The sequence below is a fragment of the Manduca sexta genome, chromosome 23, assembly GCF_014839805.1.
Source record: "Manduca sexta isolate Smith_Timp_Sample1 chromosome 23, JHU_Msex_v1.0, whole genome shotgun sequence".
NCBI classification, from domain to species: domain Eukaryota; kingdom Metazoa; phylum Arthropoda; class Insecta; order Lepidoptera; family Sphingidae; genus Manduca; species Manduca sexta.
This window is the reverse complement of record NC_051137.1, coordinates 5,535,340-5,559,740: the sequence shown is the minus strand read 5'-3', so window position 1 is coordinate 5,559,740 and position 24,401 is coordinate 5,535,340. Positions and strand designations below refer to the sequence as shown.

The 24,401-nt window shown below is 35.7% G+C and overlaps 1 protein-coding gene across 4 annotated transcripts in view; it reads left to right on the top strand.

The window, feature by feature from the left end:
* Window positions 1-24,401, top strand: part of LOC115448269 (whirlin) — a 72,947-nt gene that overhangs the window by 22,504 nt on the left and 26,042 nt on the right. For 3 of the 4 annotated variants that reach the window (XM_037441699.1, XM_037441700.1, XM_037441698.1), the window contains exons 3-14: window positions 2,320-2,530; window positions 2,798-3,018; window positions 6,434-6,590; window positions 9,679-9,809; window positions 16,195-16,353; window positions 17,479-17,604; window positions 19,497-19,663; window positions 20,479-20,662; window positions 21,119-21,226; window positions 22,138-22,197; window positions 22,514-22,602; window positions 24,158-24,224. In XM_037441699.1, the coding sequence (XP_037297596.1) occupies window positions 2,320-2,530; window positions 2,798-3,018; window positions 6,434-6,590; window positions 9,679-9,809; window positions 16,195-16,353; window positions 17,479-17,604; window positions 19,497-19,663; window positions 20,479-20,662; window positions 21,119-21,226; window positions 22,138-22,197; window positions 22,514-22,602; window positions 24,158-24,224 (1,680 nt within the window). The remainder of the gene's footprint in view (window positions 1-2,319; window positions 2,531-2,797; window positions 3,019-6,433; window positions 6,591-9,678; window positions 9,810-16,194; window positions 16,354-17,478; window positions 17,605-19,496; window positions 19,664-20,478; window positions 20,663-21,118; window positions 21,227-22,137; window positions 22,198-22,513; window positions 22,603-24,157; window positions 24,225-24,401) is intronic. The other variant, XM_037441701.1, reaches the window with a different exon arrangement.

Below are 24,401 nucleotides of genomic sequence, written 5' to 3'. Positions count from 1 at the left end.
GGAATTCTCTTCGTATACCTTACTCCCATTATACTGAGTTCTTTAGCTGGAACTGGACAAGGGAATAAGTCAGGTCAGCATAATTATAAACATATCATAATATGGTATGATTACACCTATAATTGTGCATAATTAATTATATCGATCATTTTCTTTGACTTCAGCGTGAAGACAGGTTGCCTTATCAGATATATTAAAAACAATATGTTTGCGTGTTATCGACAAGTTCCCGTATAGTTTAGCGGATAAAATTAGTGCTAGAAAACGTAGCCAACGAACTTTAGATTAAGCGCTTTATTCGGCGCCAAGAACAGTCGCTACCGTTGATCTATCCCAGAAAATCCAATGTGTAATATTATTTTAGTTCACAGTTGCTAAATGAAACTATATTAAGATATTTATTAACATGAACTAACTTTATTGTTTCATAATTAATTAACACCTTGTTGCTAATGATTCAATGATGCAGATCATTATTTCAGTGAAGATCTTGTAACACAGGTCATCTTTTTATATTTTTGTGTAAAGATAATTGTAGAAACAGGCATAAGTTTCTTCGCCTAGTGCCTTAAGCTATTGACCTCCATAATATCAAAATGGATAAAGCCCTCCCCCCAGCAAAACAGTGTACTAACCGTATTTGTGAAGTTATTTGTTCGACATTTATAAAAAAAAAAAAAAAAAAAAATTGTCGTATTTCTGCAGCATGTTATTGTTAGCTACTTTGGTTCTATATTTTTTTTATAATGTGTATATTGTTTCGTTAATATCATAATGAAAATGCGACTAAGGGTTTTGATCCCATGCATCTCTTCCCAAAGTACATATCATTTTAAATCTCAACTAGTAATAGACAATTCAATAAAGAATATATTATTAGAAGTTCTATATTTTCAAAAAGTCTCAGATTTTTGTTTAAGAATTTATTCGTAAATCTTCGCATATTCCCGCCTGTAATTCGCCCGTCGCGTCGCACCGCCAAGTAGCTATGAATTGCTCAACCATTACTCGGAGAAGTGCCTTAACTACATAGACGCCTGTTCATGCAGCATACCCTTATGAATGTAGTAACTAATAATACTAAGGCTGGAAATCCTTTATAATCTTCTGAAGGACGTTTCTATGCAGTCAGGATTTCACAAGCTGTTGTGAAATGCTCTAAATGCGTTAAATCCATAATACAACAATACCTTATTTAGGAATAGGTATTCGCTTGGTTTTGGACATTTGCTATACTTACTAGAATATATGGTAAAGTAAATAAATTAATTTGTAGTCTCTATATTTATAATATATATGTTTCAGTATGTAATAGTTTTATAGATAAACGCAACAATTCCAACTAGCATACGTACTTAACATTCAAAATGCCAAAATAAAATAGTTTAGAGTAACCTAACAAATTTATGGTCGAAATGACGATTATAAAAAATTTACGGTATTGATTTTTAATTCTTTAAGCTAAGTTCTTGAGTATTTTAAATAAGTGCCACGGATATTACACCACCTGAAATTGCGCATTGTCGCGTGTTAAACGTAAAGTTTAACTTTGAGTCATTACCGCGATTAGGAAGGTGCATTAGTTTGACCCAAATATTAAAACCGTAAAAAGTAGTAATTACAAAAATATATTGAGCATTACTCTATAGAAGTAGGTATAACTACTAACTTATGTTATGCAAACGACACTAAGAATCTAGAATATTTCTTTTGTATTCAGGTTAACATATTTAGAGTAGTAGTAAAGTTCGACGTTGTTATAAAATAAGTTAATTATCTACCATAGTCCATAACTTTGGTAACCCTTTTTCGTTTTATGATAATATAATGCGCTAAGTTAAGTTCACATCCGCATAAAACACGCGTAAAATTGTTATGCGTGTTGGCGAAAACTCAGGGCGAAAATGCGGCAACCGCAACTAAATATGTCATCTCATCTTGAACTGGGTGGTAATCAACGTACCGACACAAATTAATCCTCCTTTTAATTCTTATGGAAGTTCAGTTTATTTGTACTTAAACTTGGCAATTTCTATAAATGCGATTCCATGTTCTCGAAATCAGCGTGTTTGGATTAATCCGAACTTCGTAGTTTTAAAGTGTATAATCTACTTTTATTTTATTTTTTCTGTAGTAAGATAGGAAATGGAATGTCATTTACCTGGTAGTACGTGATTACCACCGGCACAACACCCTATAGCCAAAGGCAATATCGGTTCGCTCTACTAGGAGGGGGAATGTGCAATGCGACTATTGGGCCTCCGGCAATTTGTCCTTTATCTCTTTAGTTATTTATGTTGTGGAAACCGATATGTGTAGTGGCTGCAGGACAACCGGCAAAGCTACGAGGCGGAGGACGCACGCGCACGTGCTCGCGGCGGTGTTTACTACTCCCCGCCCGGTACCAGCTACACCATCGTCGAGCGGCCGGCTTCCTCGCACGGCCACCACACCTCCTACCAGCACCACTACTCGGGAAAACTCTCCCGCGCCCCGTATCTCGGCTCTACTAACATCGCTAACAGTGCAGGTATCTCGTAATCTGGGTTATACATGGTATTTCTTGATGTGGTAATTATAAGACAAGTATTCTTATAGTCTACTAAGTTAGATGACGTAACAGACAAATTGACGACGGTATTGGTCTTGAAACGATAAGTGTGATGACAAAAGATTATTTTTCAAGAACCTAATAAAACAGAATTCCTTTTGGGCTTCTTGTAATCATGTAAAAGTATTAAAAGATACTTATTGCAGTTACCTTTGAACTACTTACCAACATTTTTGGTTGTAACAGCAGGAGCGGCGAGTTTAAGAAACAGCACCAACCACTTAAGTGCCACAAACGGCAAGAAGCGGCCGATATCGCCAGAGCAGGTGTTGCGGTTGTTCGGGCAGGGAGGAGCCGCGGCTCTGGGCAAGGCGCTCCCGCCCTCGCATCCGCCTGCGCCACTGCCTGCACCACTCACCACCAGGAGACATTCACCAGCAAGCAGCCCCAGCAGCACCACCCACCATGTACGTAAACAGAAATATCATATAAATATCATAAAATTAATGTATGGAGTCTTTCATATTGCTAACCCCTTTTTATTTATTGACGTTATAAACTCATTCAAAGGTATATTACGTAAACGTATTGAATCGTCTTCACGTTAAACCAATCAATAAGCTCACCACGAAGACATTCGTTAAAGTAAAATTCCAAAAATAGCATAACGTGTGGCACCGGCGAAGGTGCCGCGGGTGACATGAATGTGTAAATTATTCGAGGGTGAGGTCGCACCAGTCGATACCACTACTTTATTCATGACCGCGGCGTCGACCGTTTAGGTGCCGATTATATGGACATTACCACAGAGTAATTCACTATGTGCCGTCAGTCAACGCTCGCGGTTTATCAACGAGCCCATTCAAACCGACAATACAGTTAGCGCTGCACAAAGTTACGTTTAGAGTTGTGACGGCAACTATCCGTCACTCCCACTTATTGCTTGCTGTAAAGTAATTAATGTTTTATTTATTGCCGGCAATAATGTTGTTCCGCTGGGCGTGTCCACACCAAGCCCACATGTCATGGCCATCGTAGTCGGAACTGTCATGGTGGTAGTCCGTCGAACGCAGTCGACAACGCAACTCATTGTCACTGCTATGCAATAAAATAAATCGTGTTAAAAACTTTGAGCTTTCGATTTTTATGGTGGTCGGTTCTACCATTCGTTAGTATGCCGTCACCCGTGGCCTAGTAACGCCTAGTTTTTTATTTCTTTTCGTAGTAAGCAATATTTCGATTTACGGCCGACGTCGGCGTGGTGTTACCCAGGTGCGGTTAGCAGTGACGTATTACGATAAATTTCTAGAAACTTCTGCGAATGTAATTCGAGGGCACATTTTGTACCGAATGTTTTCGATCCTTTCGAGCGGAGTCCGAAGGAGCAACTTTTATGAATCACGTACCGAAGTTATTTATGTTGTGAGAGTGCACGCGAGCGGGCTCCAGTGATCGCAATGAAAGCTTAGATGGTATTGAAAGTGTGCGTGATGTGCTTAAGAGTAGCAAGATCCAGTTACGCTGTGCTTTTAACGTGCTTTTCAAATTGGATTCCACCGCGAATCATGAGGTATTTATTTATTATTTCTTTAATACTTATACCAATATCATGAATATAAGACAACTTTAACTTACGATAATAAACTAATTCAACTTGCTACACTCACCGCGATAGCTTGATATTGAATTGAAAATAATGAAACAGATAATTCAGAGTATATAAAAAATAACATAATTAATCATACTCCAGAATGGTTACTCACTAAAGTACTCGCTCAAAGTTTTGTGAACTGTCAGAGTGGCCTTCTGGGAGCCAGGTACTTTGCGAGTGATTACTTAAGAAAACACTTGTTGAACTTAGCTGTATTTTGTTTACGAAGTTTACTTTAATATTATGTAAATAACTGATCAACTACTATTACCCTTACTTTATTGTAATTTACAGTGGCGAACGGTCCATGTATCACGATTCCTGCCGGCTTCCTTTTATGTACAATCTAATTATCATTAGAACGATTTGCAGACGTATATGCTGTGACGGGTTCCCTTTTGGAAATTTTACTTTTCGCCGCTAGTAATTTATCAGTGGCGAAGGGTGACAATTTTCAAAGGTAACCCGAGGAAATATTTTTTTTTACAATTAGGTATCATGTAATACGCTGTTCACAATAAATTAAAATCTGTAAAATATCATAATACATAATAATTTGCTTCTAACATAAACATTATGTCTAAACTCTAAATTTAACAAATAATCACATATTTTGAACACACACATTAACGAATTGATAATAATAAATAATATGAACTATGTACCGTAATCGTTGAAGTATTGATTTAATGGAATAAGTATAGGATGACTTGATTGAATATACTATTATTATTCCAGTTATATAGTTATGTTTTTCATTTATTATTTTAAATTAATTTACAAAAGGTAACCTGGTAGGAATCGGCGTGTATGGACGCTTCGCCACTGTAATTTATATTAATAAACAATTAATTATTGCCCTTCAAATGGCAGGGTTTTGTTTAAAATATATTTTAAAAGTATTAGGGGAAATGCGTAGGCTCCAATCAAAACGGATGTATGAATACGTGAGCACACGACAAAGCTCCTTAAGTTAAAAAAACAAGTACTTGCAGTTGACATAAAATTGCATCAAATATATAGTAATAAACAAAGCCCTTTATTCCGAACAAAGTTAACATTTCCCAATAATTTGAACAATAAAGTATCGAAACAAAAGTATTAAATATCTCTTAGATCGACGTGTCTCTTGGCAAAGGTCTCCTCCAATGAATTCCAATGTTGCCTGACTTAGGCAACCATTCATTTTGGTTCAGCTGCTAATTTGAGGTCGTCTTTCCACCTTGTGTGCTGTTTCCTGGATTTCTTTCACCGATTCGTGATTAACTTCTATTATCATTTAATCTTCTATGGAGATGACTAGCCCAAGAGACATATAGTCTTCCAAATATTCTACATAATCATTTAGTCATTATTTTAGTCTTACCGGTATTCATTCTTACACCCACTTTGATACTCACTTCGTTTAAATTATTTGTCATTTACTCATTTTCAGGCTTTTCCTCAAAAAGTATATCATGAACAAAATACAACAATAACACAGTTTTTATATACAACCAACAAGCGATAAAGTATGAAGTGAATGTAGCCATCTCGTAGCAGTGGTGATCGTAGCAGCTGAGTGGGCCCGTGTCGTAGTAACGTAGACACAGGGCGGCGGCTCGGTCACATACTTCCTCTGAGATCTTCAATATTCGTTTCGAGAAACATTGTTTACGTAAAAAGGGGCTTGCGTTTTATTGCCTGCAAATACCGAGTCGAGACAATATCGGGAAAACATTTTTCGCTACGTCTTTAACACGTACAAAGATATTGTTTTGCATTCTATTCTTCTAGGAAAGGTTAAAGGAAAATGTTCGTTGTTTTGAAAAGTTAAATATATTTTTCGGTTTTTCTATATAATAGATACATTTGTTATATGATATATCTATGTACGAAATTATAAGATTAGGAAGTTTCTAAATTTTAAAGAATGTAAATAAACCATCTAATGTAATAAAAACAACTAATTATGCAAAATAACATTAGCGAGTGAAACTGATTATGATTTCTATTTTAATATAAAATAAATAAAATCTATAGACAAGGAATAAAATTTGGAAGTAATATATCTCTGAGTCACGCATAGAGTTATACCTCTCCGTATAAGTTGCTATAATTGATTTGTTTGCGTTACAAATCCACGTGAACTTTACTCTAAAGACAATCGATACCACCAGGTCACTCTATACTCACGAAAATTTGACCTTAGCCGCGAAAGAACGTGACCACCGGTAATGTGTTGTTGTCAGGCGATATACCGGGGCGGGGAGCGGGAGCGCGAGCGGCCATACTCGTCAGGGGGCGCGGCCCCGCCGCCGGAGCCGGCCACGCGCACCGTCACCATGAGCCGGGACCCCGCCGACTCGCATGGCTTCGGCATCTGCGTCAAAGGCGGGAAGGAGGCTGGTGAGTCAAGCAGTCCTTACACGGCACATTCCAATAAACTATGCCAATTGCTAGCTAAGCGTTACTGGTAAGAATAAACTAATCAAAATAACTTGTAAGGATGCCAAATACTTTTTTCTGGTTGGTCTATTTTGCTAAGAATACGATGATAGCGGTGAAGATCGTTTATAGAAATTGGCACATGCATTTTAAAATAGTAAAGCCGATAACTAAGTTCGGAAAAAAAATTAACGAACCTTTAAAACTAAGTAAGTAGCCTTTTTTTAGGCCATTGATTCCGAAAGTGGGCCAGATGGATACCCAGGGTCCATGGGAGATTTGACGGGAGTTTACGCTGGCCCAACCAAAAAATGAGGCTCCACAAGTCGTAAGCGTGGCCCACGAAAATTTATCTGCTTTGATAATAAAGTACTAAAATATTGGCTTGACTTCACCTATAAATGTAGGCAGGTGAGTTGATAGGGGTCGTAAGAGGCACGGTGACCCCAACATAAACCCTGCGATGGCTGGGCGGTAGATTTAATGCACTTTCACTGCGTAACCTAAAAAAAAAGATCCACCGGAACCAGCAAAATTGTGAAATTCTATGAGTAAAAAATCTCTGGTTTAGACAGTCATAGTATAAAAGCAATACACTAATAACAACCATTCTTTTTCTTTAACGTTTACGTTTAAGCTCGGAAATGATATACTATTGGTAAATCTCTCGTATGCGAGAGTCCATGTGGATAGGTGCCTTTTTAGTAGATATGTATTTCTACAGCCAAGCAACATTGTGTGAGCTCTGTCGTACTCACCTGTAGGGCATTGTAGCCAGCGTAATTACTAGGCACTATGAGACTTAAAATCAACTAATGTCTCAGCATGTCAGCCCGCTGTAATTCAAAGTTTTCATGATGGAATGAAATTGATGGTGAATGGTTATGGATGAAAATTGGATGGTGTTGAGCTACTGTTTAAAAGTAGTCATGTCAGTTAGCATTAAACAAATTGTTTGCTCATTCGTATGAAAATATGTAATGATTATAATTAGCAACCTGTTCAAAAGATTTTAAGCGCTGTGTCTTCTACCCTTAATAAGACAGAACTCATGACAATAATTGTAGTATGACTGTAATATTGTAACTAATAAAATAATATAATTTACTTTAATGTTTATATTCTTTTAAGAAATGTATACTAAATTAGGCTCGGAAACAGTAAAATATGTAGAAGTAATCATAAAACCATTAAAGTAACCAAGGTAGTTTTATGGGCGAAAACAATATTCGTTCTTAAACACTATCTACATACACCAATCTATAGACTAATCAACCAAAATAAGTCATTAGTGAATATAACCAAACTTAAACAAACGTTATTCTGGCTGGTCTATTTTCACGATCGATCTAAATGTAGCGATTGGAATCCTTAATTGAAATTGGCCGTAAATGAATAGACAATTATTATTGCAAATTATTGTAAGGTTAATTTAATAAACGCACTTTGATTGTATTTAGCGTTCCAAAATACAAGCCAATTCAATCACAAAGTTTCAATTGTGTTTTCGAAAATTATATACTCTTATTGATATTTGTAAAGTGGAAATGTTATACTTTTACCACAGAGTACATATCTGATCTAGGTTTGTCATGTTCATATTTACAAAAAAATTAATATCCGAAAAAATATTATGCCAATTTTAGGTTTATTGTAACTCTAATATCGCTCTAATATTAAATATGTTTTACGCTCAGAACTGTGTAACATGTATTATTTTCTGACCATTTTATAATAATAAACAATTCCCCCTTTATATTTAATAGTATAAATAAGAAACAACCAGTAATTTTATTACAACTGGTTAGAACAAAGGCTACAATCAAAGTAATAATACCATATCTTATACTAAGAAGCGCGGTTTAAACGTGGCTGGAGTGTTTATCGATTGCCATGTGGGTGGCACGTAAATAGCGCCGAGCACGTTCAATCCGCGTAACCAATGACCTGTGGCTATTTGTGTACATCATTACTCTCTCTCTGCAGGGTGTTTATTACCTTCTTTTAGCTATCAGTTCAATCGTGTATTGCGAATTGGCCACAGAGAATTGGCATATAAAATTATCAATGGCGTTTTGCAATTTAAGTTTTTTATCGTTGTTTTGAAGCTTTTTGTTGCAATACGTATTTATAGCAATAATTCTTGGTAAAATGATAACGCAAATCGTTTATTATTCTGGCCTCAAGTATTAAAGTATGAAGTTTGTAAACGGGTAAACAAAACGAGCGCAAGATAAGTACAAAACAATTATACTTCTTACCTACCAACTTTAATGGTAATCCAGCTCAGCTGTAGTCCGAAGATACAGTTTATTTAACTTACACAAAGTAACTTTGTGGAACGCCTACACGATCCCCTCGGGAGATAAATTCTTGTTTTTATATAAATAGGCGTATTACCTAGCTACCGAACAATAATAGGCCGAGAACTCATTTCCAACATAGTTTAAAGGAAAGTTGATAATTTTATCTTTAAATAACCTCATTCCTAAAACTAGGTACAAGGATAACTTTTGAGTAATTTGGGATTTAATAATAACCAGTTTATTTTTGGGTTATACTTAGTGCTTATTGGAATACGTTGAGGTATATTCTAGTAGTCATAGTACATATATATTGATGTTGGAATATTATATAAACTGCCATTTTCAAAGTCACAGACAAATCAAACGGTATTGTGTTTAAATCTTTACATGTAAGTATTCTGTTATTACGTATGAAGCCTACGTTAATCTAAGGGTCACGACCTTTAAAGCTAAAGCTACTAATTATAAAAAGAATGAACTTTGCAACTACAAAGTTTATGCATTTAAGTAGTTATGTTATTATAGCAGCTATTAACCTATTTGGCAATATTGTTCTCAATTCAGTTCATAAAACATTTACTACGTAAGTAATAACGGTTAATAATGATAAAAGTAATTGTTCGCCTCAAATACTTTTAGGTTTTAATTACCTTAGATTGACATCAGTGATTATTATTTACCGTAATAATACTAGTGGTGTTGCCATTTTATAAGTTATAACTAAAATATGATGTTTTATTTAGGCGTCGGTGTATATATATCGAGGGTGGAGGAAGGCTCCGTGGCGGAGCGAGCTGGTCTCCGGCCCGGTGATTCTATCCTGCAAGTTAACGGAACTCCTTTCTCAGGAATCTCTCATGAAGACGCACTTAAGGTAAGTAAAATAAAGCCATTCAACATCGTTAATAATTTTGTATATTATATTTCACTGATTGTACGTAATGTTTCGAATAGAAAATCAAATGTTTCTGTTTATCATTGGAAGGTATCAGTGGAGATATTAGTGGCGAAGGGTGAAATTTTCCTAAAGTGAACCCGACACAACACATAGGCACTAATATGCATGAATGAGGTCTCCAAATAGTTTTGACGACAATCAGATTTACCATAAATTATGAAAGGGAAGCCAATAGGAATCGGGTTACATTGGCCGTTCGCCATCGTTAGGTATTCCGTTTTGCACTGTGGAAATGATGAACATTAATTTAGGTTAGGTGTCTATGTATATTATGTACCAAATGTTGGCACAAAGGCTCGTGGCTCGTAAGTACTTCGTAAACCCGCTAATCACCATTAGCATAAATTGTCGCCTGGTTTATAGCTATAAATTGTCCGGTAATAGCACGTGTATGACGGACACGGAACGAAGACCTGTTGCCTTTGGCAGGGTTTTCTGATCGCAGGCCAAATGACTTCTGCTAGTCGACATCGCCAAACTGGCCGTACCGCGCCGTTACGTTAGTTGGACAGTTTTAAATACTTAGTTGGTGACTGTTTGTGCCAAAAGTGTCACGTAATTTGTAACTTTAGTTGAATACCGCAACGTGAATTGTTGGCCAAATTGTTTTACTTATTGTTAATTATCTAATTTTGCGTAATTGTGTTTAAGTAAAATTGTTGCAATTTAGGATTAGGGTAATGGAAAAAACAATCGTTTTAATAATAGCCGATATATACATGTATAAGCTGAAATTCAATTGGTTGTACACGCTGCACTAGGTTGCAATCTCAGAGGATAGGGGGGTTGGGAGGGGTAAAGATGATATTTATTTGTTATGTCTTTCAAGTTTAAAAAAGTGGATGTGGCTTAATCGCATCTATAAAAACTTGCATGCAAGCCTAGCCAAAAACTAATCAAACATCGAGCATTCTAAGAGTAACATGACCTTTACTTTAAATTCTGTTTATTTACCTTATATATGGCCGAAAAGATGACGATGTTTGCGAAACTTGAAAATACAGAAATATGAGAACCTCAAGTGACGGGAGTACATTAATTAACACCTTACTTCAACAGCAACAAAGATTTAGTATGCATGTTCAGTAATAAATCAAGAACTATCCAACATGTGCAGCTTGTCATTTCAATCGCAAACTTCATACCGTCTAGGGAAATTTGTTTTACTATATTATTTACTACCATGTGCCAACCAAATGCATCGTTCATTTACAGCATTGTGAAGTGTTCAGATATATGTAGAATGTGTAGCCGCCTAGCATAATACCTCGCAAGTCTAAAAGCAAATGTCTAGCATGTCACACACGACGGCAAGTAGGATATTACCTGTCATAGTGAAGTCGAGTGAGCGCTCTGAGCGCTATGTTAGTTATGTTGCTTCTTGAGCGGAACGGAAACTAGTTAATGTATAACTGCCCTCATTCTACCAGGAATTTTACTCGCAAAATTAATGTTTTAAAAGCATTAAAAGCGAGACTGGCTCATTCTTAAATATTAATTATTCATGGGTTTCTCATATGAATTTCATGAATTTTGTTGGACTTTCCCATAGTGATATTCACGTAAAGATTCTATTCTAGAGTTATTAATATAAATCTCGATGCAAAACTAATATCATTGCCAAGTTTCACATTGTAGGCTACTTGTGTTTTATAATGCTAGAAGTATTCAGCCTCAGGCATGATGGATGATAAATCTTTTGTCGGCGTCAGACACAAATGACGCACATTCTAGAAATCACGTTGTAATACTGCGCCATTTCTACAGCTGTATTATGGTCTCGGGTTAAAATGTTTCTTTAAGGTGGTAGCTCAAGGTCCATTTTCATACATTTTGTTTCGGCTTTAATCTGGGTAACTAAACAAGTATTGGCAAGTAAAGAATTTAAATTCACGTCTAGTTAGTGATTAGTTCTCGCAGTTGAAAGAAAAATGTAAAAATAATTAATAATCATGGATATTTCGGCCTTTAAAATTTCGTCATATTAAATTTTAAAGGCCGAAATATCCATGATTATTAATTATTTTTACGTTTTTCTTTCAACTGCGAGAACTAATCACTAACTAGACGTGAATTTAAATTCTTTACTTGCCAATACTTGTTTAGTTACCCAGATTAAAGCCGAAACAAAATGTATGAAAATGGACCTTGAGCTACCACCTTAAGATGATAGATTCAAACAACATTTAAAAATATCAAATGACAGGGTTTCGTATAAGAACAAAATATAATGTTAGGATTCTTCACAGATTTAGTATTGCGTGTATTAAACTATCATGTAAATGATTATTTCCAAGGTTGAAATCATATTATTCAGGTATTTCCGGTTAAAAAAGCTCAGTCGAAGCATATTTATTCATTCGAAACGTCATTTAACCTAAATATGCGACATGTAAAGGCATTACGAAAAGTGGTAAGTTTGGAAATGACAGGGGAACACGTAAGGAAAACTTTATGTTTTTTTGTGTAAAAACTTAAACGTATTGCTGCACATTAATTTCATAAATAGATTTTAATTGAAAAACTACAGAGAAGACGCGAATATTGTCTTATTATGTACTAAAAGAAACGTGGAGGAGATGTTTGACCCCGAAATTTTTGTTATATCGAATATAGTTTTATCTTACACGATTTAAATTTAACATGCTATATATAGGTATAGGTATAGGTATTAAATAAAAACAGAATTAGAATAGCGTTTGTTCTTTTGCATCGCACTATAAACATTAAATAAGGATTTGCGCTCTCTTGTATTGAATTTTAGCTGGAATTCTCAAGTCCCATGCTGAATAGAATATTTGGCATATTATTACAAATTCAAATATTAATCGTGTATGTAAAAGTAATAGTAAAATTATATTGTGTTGAATGAAATCTTTTAACTTTGTTCGTATAATTGAGTATAATAGGGTAAAGTAATGTTTCTTGTTTGTTATAAAGGAAAGAGGAAGTGAAGGGAAATACAAGGGCTATTACGTTTTCCGTGAGAAACTTTCTGCGTCACGTTTGTTGCTAAAATTAGTAATTATAGCTGCGTATGAGCCGTTAACAACTTTTTATTACCTCTGTAAGTGAGTGGCCATTTTGTTATCATAAAGTAAATGCGAGATGGCGCCGTACGTTGATAATAACTTTTATTTCTTTTGCAGAAGTTATTAAAATTGTTAGTACTTTTGACCTAAGCTCAGCAATATCAGTGTAATAGCATTTATATGTTGTTAAACATTAAATATTGATTTTCTTTGAATAATTAATTCTTTGCTAATGATGCTCTTAACCAATAACTCATCGTCTCTTTCTTAAATCAAATAATTGAAGGGTCATAGGTTCAAAGCTGTCTTATTACAGAAAACAAATATTTATTTGTACATAAAAATACTGACAATCTCATATTCAAGCTTATTCTGCAGTAATTTTTCTGCCCTTTAGAACGCGCTAATCTCAGAAACTACAGGTTCTAATTGACAAATTATTTCAGTGTTGGAGATTGCCCATTTATCGAGGAAGGCTTATCGGATATACACGTCTAATAGGACCGAAGCGCAATGAAAAATGTTGCAAAAACGGGAATATTCCTTTTGTGAACTACGCAACAATTATGTATGACGTAATTAGTCTTCTTAAAAAGTTTTAAAAATATATTATAAAACAAAGTCCCCCGCCGCATCTGTCTTCCTGTCTGAACATGATAAAATCATGTTTAATTAAAAATAATAATAAAACACATTAATAAACGTGTTTCGACGAAATTTGGTATAGAGGTAATTTGAGACCCTAGATAGGCTACTTTTTATCCCGGGAAAATATATAACGAGACTGTTATCCCGGAAAACCCTTTCACGCGGGCGAAGCTGCGAGCAAAACTAGTAATTATTATAGAGTAAGTTTGCGACGTTCACTGGTCTCGTCTCTATTATGCCCCAAATGAAACGGTTCAGGTAATGGGCACTATTTTTACTGCCGTTGTCGGACTTTCCCTTCCGTAGTTATAGGTCTGTATCGCTTGATTTATGAGCTTCCTTCCGGGCATTTACTATTTTTTTCGTAGGCTACGACAATTTTATTTGAAGCAACGAAGTTAAGTTTGAATATAAATAATTGATAGTATTAATGTTAATGATTGAAAGACGACTATGTCGTAGATGATATTTAGTTGCAGTTTTTAAGTAAATTTAGGAACTGAGTTGAACAACAAGAAGATAATTTTGAAAACACTACATGGAATTATGGTGAAGAATGATATATTTTTAACAATGGTCTACGTGCATTATACCATTTACTTCAGCTTAATATGAGAGCCTGAGTGACGTATGAGAGTTATAATCGAAGCTGGGAGTTGTGCCGCGCCGCGCCGGCTGGCCGACAGTCGCCAGCAAGTCCCGTCTCTCTCATCCCATGTGACGTGTTTTATCGTGTAATCATAAATTCTGTTATGTCAGCAAATAGTAAAATGGTCCGTTGTTGACACTTTCCCTTTGGAATTTTATTACAGCTTCGTGCAATAATCAAGCTGTGAGGTCGAGTAATAAGCTGTTATTTCTTTGTTCCATATTTTTTATTACGCGTCACAAAAATAATATTTACAAAATTTACTCGGCTCTCGCAATTAAAAAATAATGTTATAACATAATCCTTTGTTTTGTAAAACATGATATTCTGTGTTCTTTGAACGTAGATACAAAACATTTTCGGCTTTGTCACGGAAGCAATTTTGCGGTGCAAATTTTATTGGTATGCTGTTTAATATCGGATGTATTCGTCTAAACAGCATGACGGGCTTTTATGGGGTACCGGTTGCCTGACGCAACTTTGATCGTTTCAAATATTTAAATGTTATTAACCCACTTCCATGTTTTTATGGCACCAAATTGTTTAAGTATACATAACTATTTTATATTAATAGGAAATAATAAATTAACCGAGTTTTGTGCAATGAATTTTTTTTTATATTTATATTACAATATACATTTCAAAGGTTGGTAGCAAGTCAAATTTATGTGAATTAAATAGCGAAAATACGTTTTATATTGATCGTAAAAGTTTTTTGGGTAAATGGGGCCATATAGGTTGGTTTATGGTGCGGTATTTTTATTCTTAATTTTAACTATGAATGGATATTCTAAGAAATTTCAAACTGCGAGTAATTTAAAAACAACAAAACGTTGTTTCGTGGAAATTCGGCCACAAATTTGTCACTATTCATCAATATTGATTGGACTAATGGCCTTTTGGCGCCTAAAGTGTACCTATCTAGTTAAAACATCAAAATAAAATAATATAGTTTTTAACAGCTATTATTAGTACAGCGGATACCCCTGCGAAGAAAGTGCGATGTTAAATTGTGCAAATATTCCCTCGTTTGTGTTTTATCAGTCTGAAACTTGGCTCTTTATTATGCTAAGATAATTACCCAAAGTTTACGGAGTGCATCGACATTTGTAACTTACGATCTTCAACGTAATTAAGGACAATAATCTCTACTAGGTTCTCGTGTGAGTAATGTTGAGTATGGTTTGACATGGGTGATATAAATTGCCTAAGTTTTAAATCTTGTGCAGCTCAATATCATCATATTAAAAAAGTAGTTCTCAGCCTATAATGTCATATCCAACTTTAATACCATTTTTTTAATCTAGCTTATTTGATCTTTCTCAATTTGCAGAATATTAGAAAATAAATAAGAGTTAGATGTTTATTTAAATAAAGATTACAACTTAAGTTTGTTTTATCAAGTTCTGACATAGGACTGTTTGAACTTGAAATGAAAGGTCAAACGTAACATAGATAAACAAATAAAAGATAAAGGGATCAGAAAAAACAGTATGTATTTATAAGGTATTCCAACAAAAGCTTCGAAATATTGATTCGACCTTTAAAAGAACCGCAGCTTTCTGACGTGATTGATGGTTCGATTGGAGTGATTCACCGTAGTTCACAGTAGACACATGATTGTTTCTGTGAGTGCTCGTAGACTAACCATCAAAATTATACCTATGCCATACTACTCAGTACAAATATTTTTATATAATATTTTTTCTAAAGCAGCAGACAAAGGTGGCCATCCATACTATGTATCGATTGTCCATAATTGTTGATCGTTTTTGCCATTCAATTCTTGATAGTTTCAGATAACAGATGATTTTTAAATAATATTATATAATTCTATTGAATTATCGGACAACTAGGTCGATTAAAAACTATTTAATTTTGCACGTTTGCTCAACCGTGTGCTCAACGTCTGACTGACACCAAGAAATCCTATAACAATTTAATTGTAAGTATTTGTGCTTTTTGTGGTCAGATGCTGAAGTCATGCCGTCAGCTAACGATGACAGTGCGAACAGCTGGGGCGCTGGTCGGGAGAGCGTCTTGCTCATGGATGGACAGGTACGGGAGGCCAGCGTCGCCGCCCCCGCTCCGACCTACGCGCTCCGCCAGCAAAGATCGATCTATACGAAGGGTAAGTGAAGTGATTTACTATTATCAACTATAAAAAGATATTGAGACGAATATGACTGCCTCGTTGGTGTAGTTGTACTGCATGCGCGGTACGACAGTGCTCTGAGGTCCTGGGTTCGAATCTCGGGTCCAGCAAAGTGATTATTTTTCTGCTCAATATCGGCCTGGAGTACGAAATTTGTGCCAGATTCGGCGATAGGCTCGCCCCCTATCACATCATGGGACGGAACTCACTTGGCGAAAGTGGGTGCCTTGGTTGCGCCTCTGCATATCCCTTCGGGGATAAATGCGTGATGTTGTGTGTGAGTTGTATGACGGCATGGCTACGAAGATGTTTTAACACTTTGAACTAGTAATTATTGTAACACAATGGCTAGATCACACTACTTTTGTGATCTATTCATTAAATACTAAATAGCCATATCTATTTCTCATTGCCTAACAACATATCACATAAAATAAAACAGGCAACGAGTTTAGCGCAATTTCTATTTTATAGGCAATATTGTAACCGCAATTTTGATGACTGCGACACGATGCCATTTATACGAATGCGAACGTACTGAGTTAATGATTTGATGTCGACATCAATTTTTATGTCCAATGCCCCGGTTGTAAATTCCCATCGCTCTATCATAAGAGTATAAGAGGGCATTGGGGCAGTATTACTGGTATGTTAATGGTGGTTCACTGGCCACTAAGCAATATCGTTAGAGGTGTAATGGGGTTGCCGGCCGGCAGCCCCGGCCGGCTTGCATCGATCCTCGTGACATCACCCCAATACAATAAACCATTCGTGAATAGAGCTATTTCTGAATTGTATCCGAACACGGATTACTTATTTAATGTTTGTGATTGTACCTTCGCTAATTAATTAACTGTTGTGTGTTTATTTGTATATGCTATAATTTATAACTAGTAACGTATATCCGCAGATTGTTTACGATTTTTTTCGTAGGTTGGGTGCAAAATGTATATCGAACATACTACAATTTTTGAGTGCGTTTGCTTACAATGTTCAAAATTACGCGGCAGTGCTTTCTACGTTTCAGTCGCGTTTCAGTCTTATGTTTAATTTATAAAAAATCTTCGTAAAGATAACTAATTATAAGTGATATGGACACAGGTGGATCTTTGCATAGAGCCCGGACAATCACTGGGACTTATGATCCGCGGCGGCCTGGAGTACAACCTTGGCATTTACATTACAGGCGTGGACAAGGATTCTGTGGCTGACAGAGCTGGTCTTATGGTAAGTCCTTTTTGACGTATGCCAGCAAATGATCAGATTAGTCGCTTGATAAGTGATATCTTTCTTCCATAAACAATTAATGCGGATGCTTTGCTGATTTTTGTAAGATCCCTATTTTTGTAAGTACTACCTTGGTGTACTGACAAGTTTATAGCGAAGATACGTGTTTATAGTGTGGCTATACTAGTAACATTCAAAATATAATTAAATATAAAATAAACGTTACTGTAAACTTAAGAATATTTTGCTAAGGTTATTTGTCATAAATGATTAATTCTTTTTTTTAAAAGTTAGAATGAATCTACTAATAAAAACGTAATAAAGTGTCATCCGTTTTATTTTAAACGTCGGAGGGTTGAGGCCGCAGATGGCTTTTAGAGTGTGCTCGCCGGTCAGATTATAGGTGCTCCAGATAAAATAATATAAGTGCTTTATACAGAAGCGTCAAGTAGAAATACGACGAAATTAGTAATAGCAAAGTAAACATTAGCAACGTATGCTTATTTAACCGTTAAAATTATTTAAATTTTATTAAAGGGGATGTTTTTAAACCCGTAAATAAATTTATTTGAAAATATTATATACTTAGAGTAGTAGTAGAGGAGGCCCGTGCTCAACAGTAGGCAAGTATATAATACAGGGCTGATATTATTATTATTTATTATATACTTCCTTTAATATATCAAAATTTCCTAGAATTATGATTTCCTATGTTTAAACAAATGTTAGACAATGAGATAAAACTATTTTCCGGATTTTATTTCTTATTTTATAATTTTCTATTACCATTTATTTCTATTTGACTTTTCGGACGATCAGTACCTCAGTCTTCCCTGTGACCATGAAGGTCGCAAAGTCTTCGAAACGTCAGGAGAAAATTATAATAAAAGAAATCGCGATAAAATTCGTAACAATAGTATTATTTCGATTTTCTTAGACTTTGCAAAGCATTGTGGCAATAATTTATAAATGAATATCAAGCTACAGTTGCAACGTGGCAGTAACTTCGAAAAACGACATCCAAGAAATACTTGTGAGCTTGAATTGCTTCGAAGTTGCCGCGAACCGAGGGAACCGTGTAATAAACGCGCAAATTGCTTGTTTGCTTTCCATGAAACTTCCACTAGGTGCCTAGAAATATCCACTTTATATTCTATTGATTTCAATAATAAAATAAGTATAAATAATAAACTTTGCTAAGAGAGTTATCTAAAACAGTTTTTACAATAGAAGTACGATATTTTATAATCTTTAAAAATAATAAAGCGTTGAGACCCAAGTGTTTTCAAACTACATATTTCTTCGAAACAAAGTGTACATCGTTAAAAACAACAGCCGAAGTATAAAACTTATTACAATTTCTATTAAAAATTAACGAATTACGAAAGCGTACGAAATAGTAATTTATTTAGTTGGCTCAAGTGGTACGCTGTGGCGAGGTGTGGTGGAAAATTTATATTGTTGGAGCTTCAGTCTCGGCCCACCCACTGCACGCTACTTCCGAAATTCATAACTTACATTTAGGATTTTAAACGGCGAGCCACTTTCGATAAACATTGTTCATTGTTGAATTGTTTCGTCCGTTCAAATTGGTTTATTCTAACAAGTTATTCTCCGGCCTTTAAGTTTATTTATATACTTTTATCGGGAACTGTTATATATGCGACAGCACAGTTTAAGTATAGGCATTTGATTTACAATCCGATATCGCGTGGATTTAATGTAATGGAAAAAAATATGCGGGATACTCCTAAAGGTAACTGAATGCTTCTACTTTTAATTAACTGATATAAAAAACTCAATTAGTTTCCGTAGATAATCATTTAATTCCAGATAGTGTTATCAGAGCTTTACAAAGTGTAGCTTCAACGTTGACTTTTCTTATTCAATAGGTTGGCGACCAAATCCTAGAAGTGAACGGACAATCTTTTGTGGATGTCACACACGACGAGGCGGTGGCACAGTTGAAGTACCATAAAAGGATGTCGTTATTGGTCAGAGATGTCGGCAAAGTTCCTCATGCATGCACTGCGTATGGAGAAAGGGACCCGGCACCTAGGTATGTTCTAAGAAACTGCATTTTTAAATAAGATACAATTTTAATAACATTATTATATTAACCGGTTTCGTAAGTTTAGATAGTTTACAATATTGTAATTGATTTTAAATCTTTAGTTTAGTTCCCGTGTTGAAAGCAATCAAGACTGATTTATTCTTACGATAAGTTTAGCTGTCATGTAGGCCATAATATGTATAGATAATTACATACACGAAGACGCCCCCTATTAAATTTCCTTATCGCTTATAGTTCAATTGCTGCAATTCGTATTTTAATTTTGGTAATATACACTTATTAATTAAAGGTACAATTAAAGGTCCACTATCACCGCAAAGTCCTCACTCAAAGAGTGCGTCATATTAAATGACATTATAACATAATAATTTCATTTTAGAAATACAGGCATCTAATATCACAATACTATGATTACTTTACATAAAAATCATGTTTTAAATAGGTACGTAAATGATACGTAATTTTCGTTATGCAGGGTATATTTTTAGCAATAGCAGAAAGTTATTTCTCAAAACAAATGGTAGCAAAAGCGTTTGGAGCGATCGAAACCGCACCTCTTCCGTAAAAAACGGCCCTTACAGGTGCGCCGGGGGTTATCAGTCTGACTTTGTTTATCGGAGTGATTCAGATAAAGGGTTGTGCCAATAGAATATTCTAAAACGAGAACATTGTGGCTTTGAAGCTAAATTTACATTGTAATGCCTCTATCTTTTTATTAGGGTTCATAATTCAATATTAGAATATAGCAGGTTATTTTACCTCATAGAAGCAAGTTTGAAGTGAAATGTGCTCGTAAACAGAATAAGCGGTTGGGGTAGACGGAGAGGCGCAGCTGCGGTGGCGGTGGAGCAAAAAGCCAGATCTCTACTGCCGCAGAGTGATTTACCCGCAATTGCGTACTACATGGAGGAGTACGCGGCACGGCGGCTCACTCCCGACGCATTCCTCACTGTGCTCAGGGATTTATTAGATACGCCGCAGAAGGTAGGAATTTGACAATGAGTATATATTTTTTTTTATAATGTTATAAATTATTATTTAAGTTTTTAAATATCAACAGAAATGGCATATTGGTAGATTGTGTGGTGCGTCCCTATTGACGCTGTAATCTGGTTTGTGCGATTTAGTTTTCCCTGACGATATTTGCTTTGGTTCGCCAAAATGCGCAGCTCTGAATTTGTTGACTCAATTGTTGTTAACCTGTTTCCTTCTCTCATGAATAGAGGGAATTTATGTAACAGATGTTATTTATTACCTTTAACATATTCATAAAATATGCCCACGAATATGATCAAGTGATAAAGCAAATCGTTGGAGCATGTTTTTCCTGTCGAGTTAGATTAACGATTGAGCGATGCAAATTCATCCAATTTTCTGCGAGAAATTGCTGACGGTCGCCGTACACTTTTTGTACTAGGTAATTGGGTTCTTTTGTTACAGTACACCCTGCTGACCGAAATCCGAGAATTTATGCTTCCCGAGGATCGACCGAGATTTGATGAGCTTGTATATAAACGTGGAGAAGAGACGGTCGATTATCATTTTAAGGTGGGGTATTTCTTTTATTAAAGCCGCTTCTTTTAGCCCGTGTGCTTTGAACCAAGGATTAATAAGAATCTACTTATTCTGATCTTTAAATAAACTTGAATATGTTTTATTTTTGGTTACTAATCAACATTCCTTATTTTTATGACGTGCCTAGCTAAATAAAAACTATTCTTATACATATAAGTATGTTTTTAATGAATTTGTTGAAATATGTCCGATGACTTTTTAGAAGTCTATTTACTGAAGTAACTATGTTTCACAATTCGTATTCAGCGCTATGCTTGGAGTTAATTAAAACAACTTTGTTGCCGGCTACTGCTCGCTGTCGGGAAAGGACAGAGGGTGAGAAGGGGCAAGTTAATTGAGATAGCATTTTACTGTGATTGCAATTCGCTGTCGGGTGAAACGGTCCGATTGCACTGACTCCTATATTTCTAATTTGGATTTATGCATCGTAAAGTGTACTTTAACTCTTTTTAATAGTGTTCAAGGGCGGTTGGGGAATTAATTTTTGTTAATTATTTACTAGTTTATATGTTAACCATTATTGATTATTGGCTTGTGTTTAACATATCTAAGATAATATATAATTAGTAAATATGATGAAATAACAAGGGCAGCAAAACGACGTAATGGTTATAATGAAAGAATATTTAGTTATTGTTCTATCGTTGGTATTCGTGAATATTAAATTCTAGTTTATATTGAACCTTTTTCGGGAAATACTTATGTTAGTTATTTAACTGAACATTTCGTGTTCTAATTGATATGTCGTTGGGCGGCAAAATCACCGTCTCATTTCTATGAACCAAACTACTGTGACATCATACTACCATATTTTCTGTTGCCCGTTACGGCATTTGCCTTGCCACATAGTAAGGCTATGTTAATTTACCATAATTTGTTTATAGCGGGCAGGAGAGCGCCACAACATGCTTCCTTCCTCGACGATGCATGAATTGCACGACCCGGTAAGTGCACATAATTAATAATGTAGCAACGCTGCATGCATCATACGATAGTGTTCCGCTTTCATTGATTGTATTATGTGCTTCTTAATAAATGTATTCAGTTTTGTGCGACATGCTATGATATATCAGGCGTGATGAACGTATTTGTGCTCTTTGAAATCTCTACATGTTTGGTAATAGTTCAAATTAAAAAGTTTAAATGCAGGTTATTGACGTCACATCTTTTTTATTATAAGCCGTGAAGGCCTTTAAAGTTGTTATAATCAAGCACTACAGTGTAGGCGTTGTGGGGTAAGCTTGAAGATGATTGTTGTAGGAGGGGCCGGTGGAGGCGCCCCTCGTGGCCGACCACCGCTCGCCCTCTGAGGACTCCGGCCTGGGCCTGCCGCCGCACGATCACTACAGGTGAAACTTCAATTGCCATAAAAATATTTAAACTCGCAATTGATGACGATATTTTCCGTGTGAGCGATTTTATTCATTCACTTACCATTCATCTTCGAATGAAATGGATTATTGGATTTGAATTTGAAGTAATGCGTCGCAAGCGAGCGCAAAGTGGAGCGTCGCGCGGTCGCTGTAATGAGCGAAGTGTAAATCCTCTGTAGCCGACGCGTTGCCTCTTACAAAGGCGCTTAAGCGGTGGAGCACCATTAAAGTGGGAAAGCAAAGGCTGAGTTCTCGTTGAACGTTCGCTTTCGTACGCTTTTTTACATCTCACAGTGAAAATAACCCACAATTTTCCGCAAGCTCTTGTCTCAGCGCTCACTCTCCCAAGCCGAACGTCTCATTGGCCGGCTGCCAACAACTCCTACTTTTATTCGATATGGGAATCGATTGTTTTATGGCTACATAAACGTTCGCATTTATTGGTGCCGCCGCGCCGGTTTATTGTCGTCCTGCATCCGTGAGAGTTTTTAAAATTTACTGCTACTAAACTTTCAGCTCAATTGACATTTAACTTGAAATAAATCATGCGGTTATGAATAAATTTATCAATTTTGTTAATTCTATTACTTTGGCAAAACATAATAATTTGTATTACTTACAAATATAAACAAATAAATTAGCATAATATCATCGTTCAAAGTTCCAAAAGATTATTTTTGATAAATTCGACACTATGTTAACTATATACCGAAATCAATTGATAGACTGGGTTGGTTGAGTTACATCTACATAATGCCGTAAATCAGAACAAAACAACGAAGTTTGCAATCATAGATAAAATATAGATACTATGGAGTAACTACCATAGAATAAATAATAATTTTATTATAAATCACTACTATTTAAGTACTATGAAAAATATGAGTAATGGCCAGTATCAAACGTATATGTTGTTATTGTAAAAAATATTTTGTTTTTTATTTATGTGTACATCATACAGACCAACAATTACAATTATTATTGCGATAATCCTATATTTACGATAATAAAAAACTGTTAATACGCCTTTTGTCTGCGCTGTTATTCCAAGAGTACTTACTTATTTTAAAATATTGATATATGATAACTATGGTATCAGTTTTACTTATAGCAAGTACTATTTATACACATTGCCAAACTTCGTTGCCTCGTTTCGATTTTCGACAAAGCTTTCCCGTGACGCCAAAGCGTGAAATATTTGCGAATATTATATTCAACAATTTCATCATACAGGGTTCCTCGCATGTAAAAGGAACCACTTTACATTCAACTTGTATTTAATTAAATATCCGGAGTCTTTGACGCGCCGGCTTTACCCACTCCAAACGCAGCCTTGCGAAAAGCCACAATGGCAATTAAAAATATAATTTGCAAATTGAGAAATTCTTTTTGTGTCACGATTGTTGTTGAATCTGTTATATGAGTAGCACGAGTTTATAGTATATGTGGGGAGGTACTTACACGGTGGTTGGAGGAGTGTATAGTGTGAGTAGCAGTTCGTGGTGTAGTGACGTGGTGTTGTGTGGGACAGGAGCGGGCGCGCGTGGCGAGCGCCGGACGCGCCACCGCCTGACGACGACCTGGACCCACCGCACGAGGTGATTTTGCCAGAGTTACCTTCTACACCTATCAATATTCTATCAATCACATTCACTTCTTTGCGCCTTGTGTATAGCGGTGTCCTGGGTGTCACTCGCATACTTCAGACTCCATGTACACACTTCATGTTCACAGATATAAGTATGGCCTGTAGAGTTAGTTAACAAACTCCATAG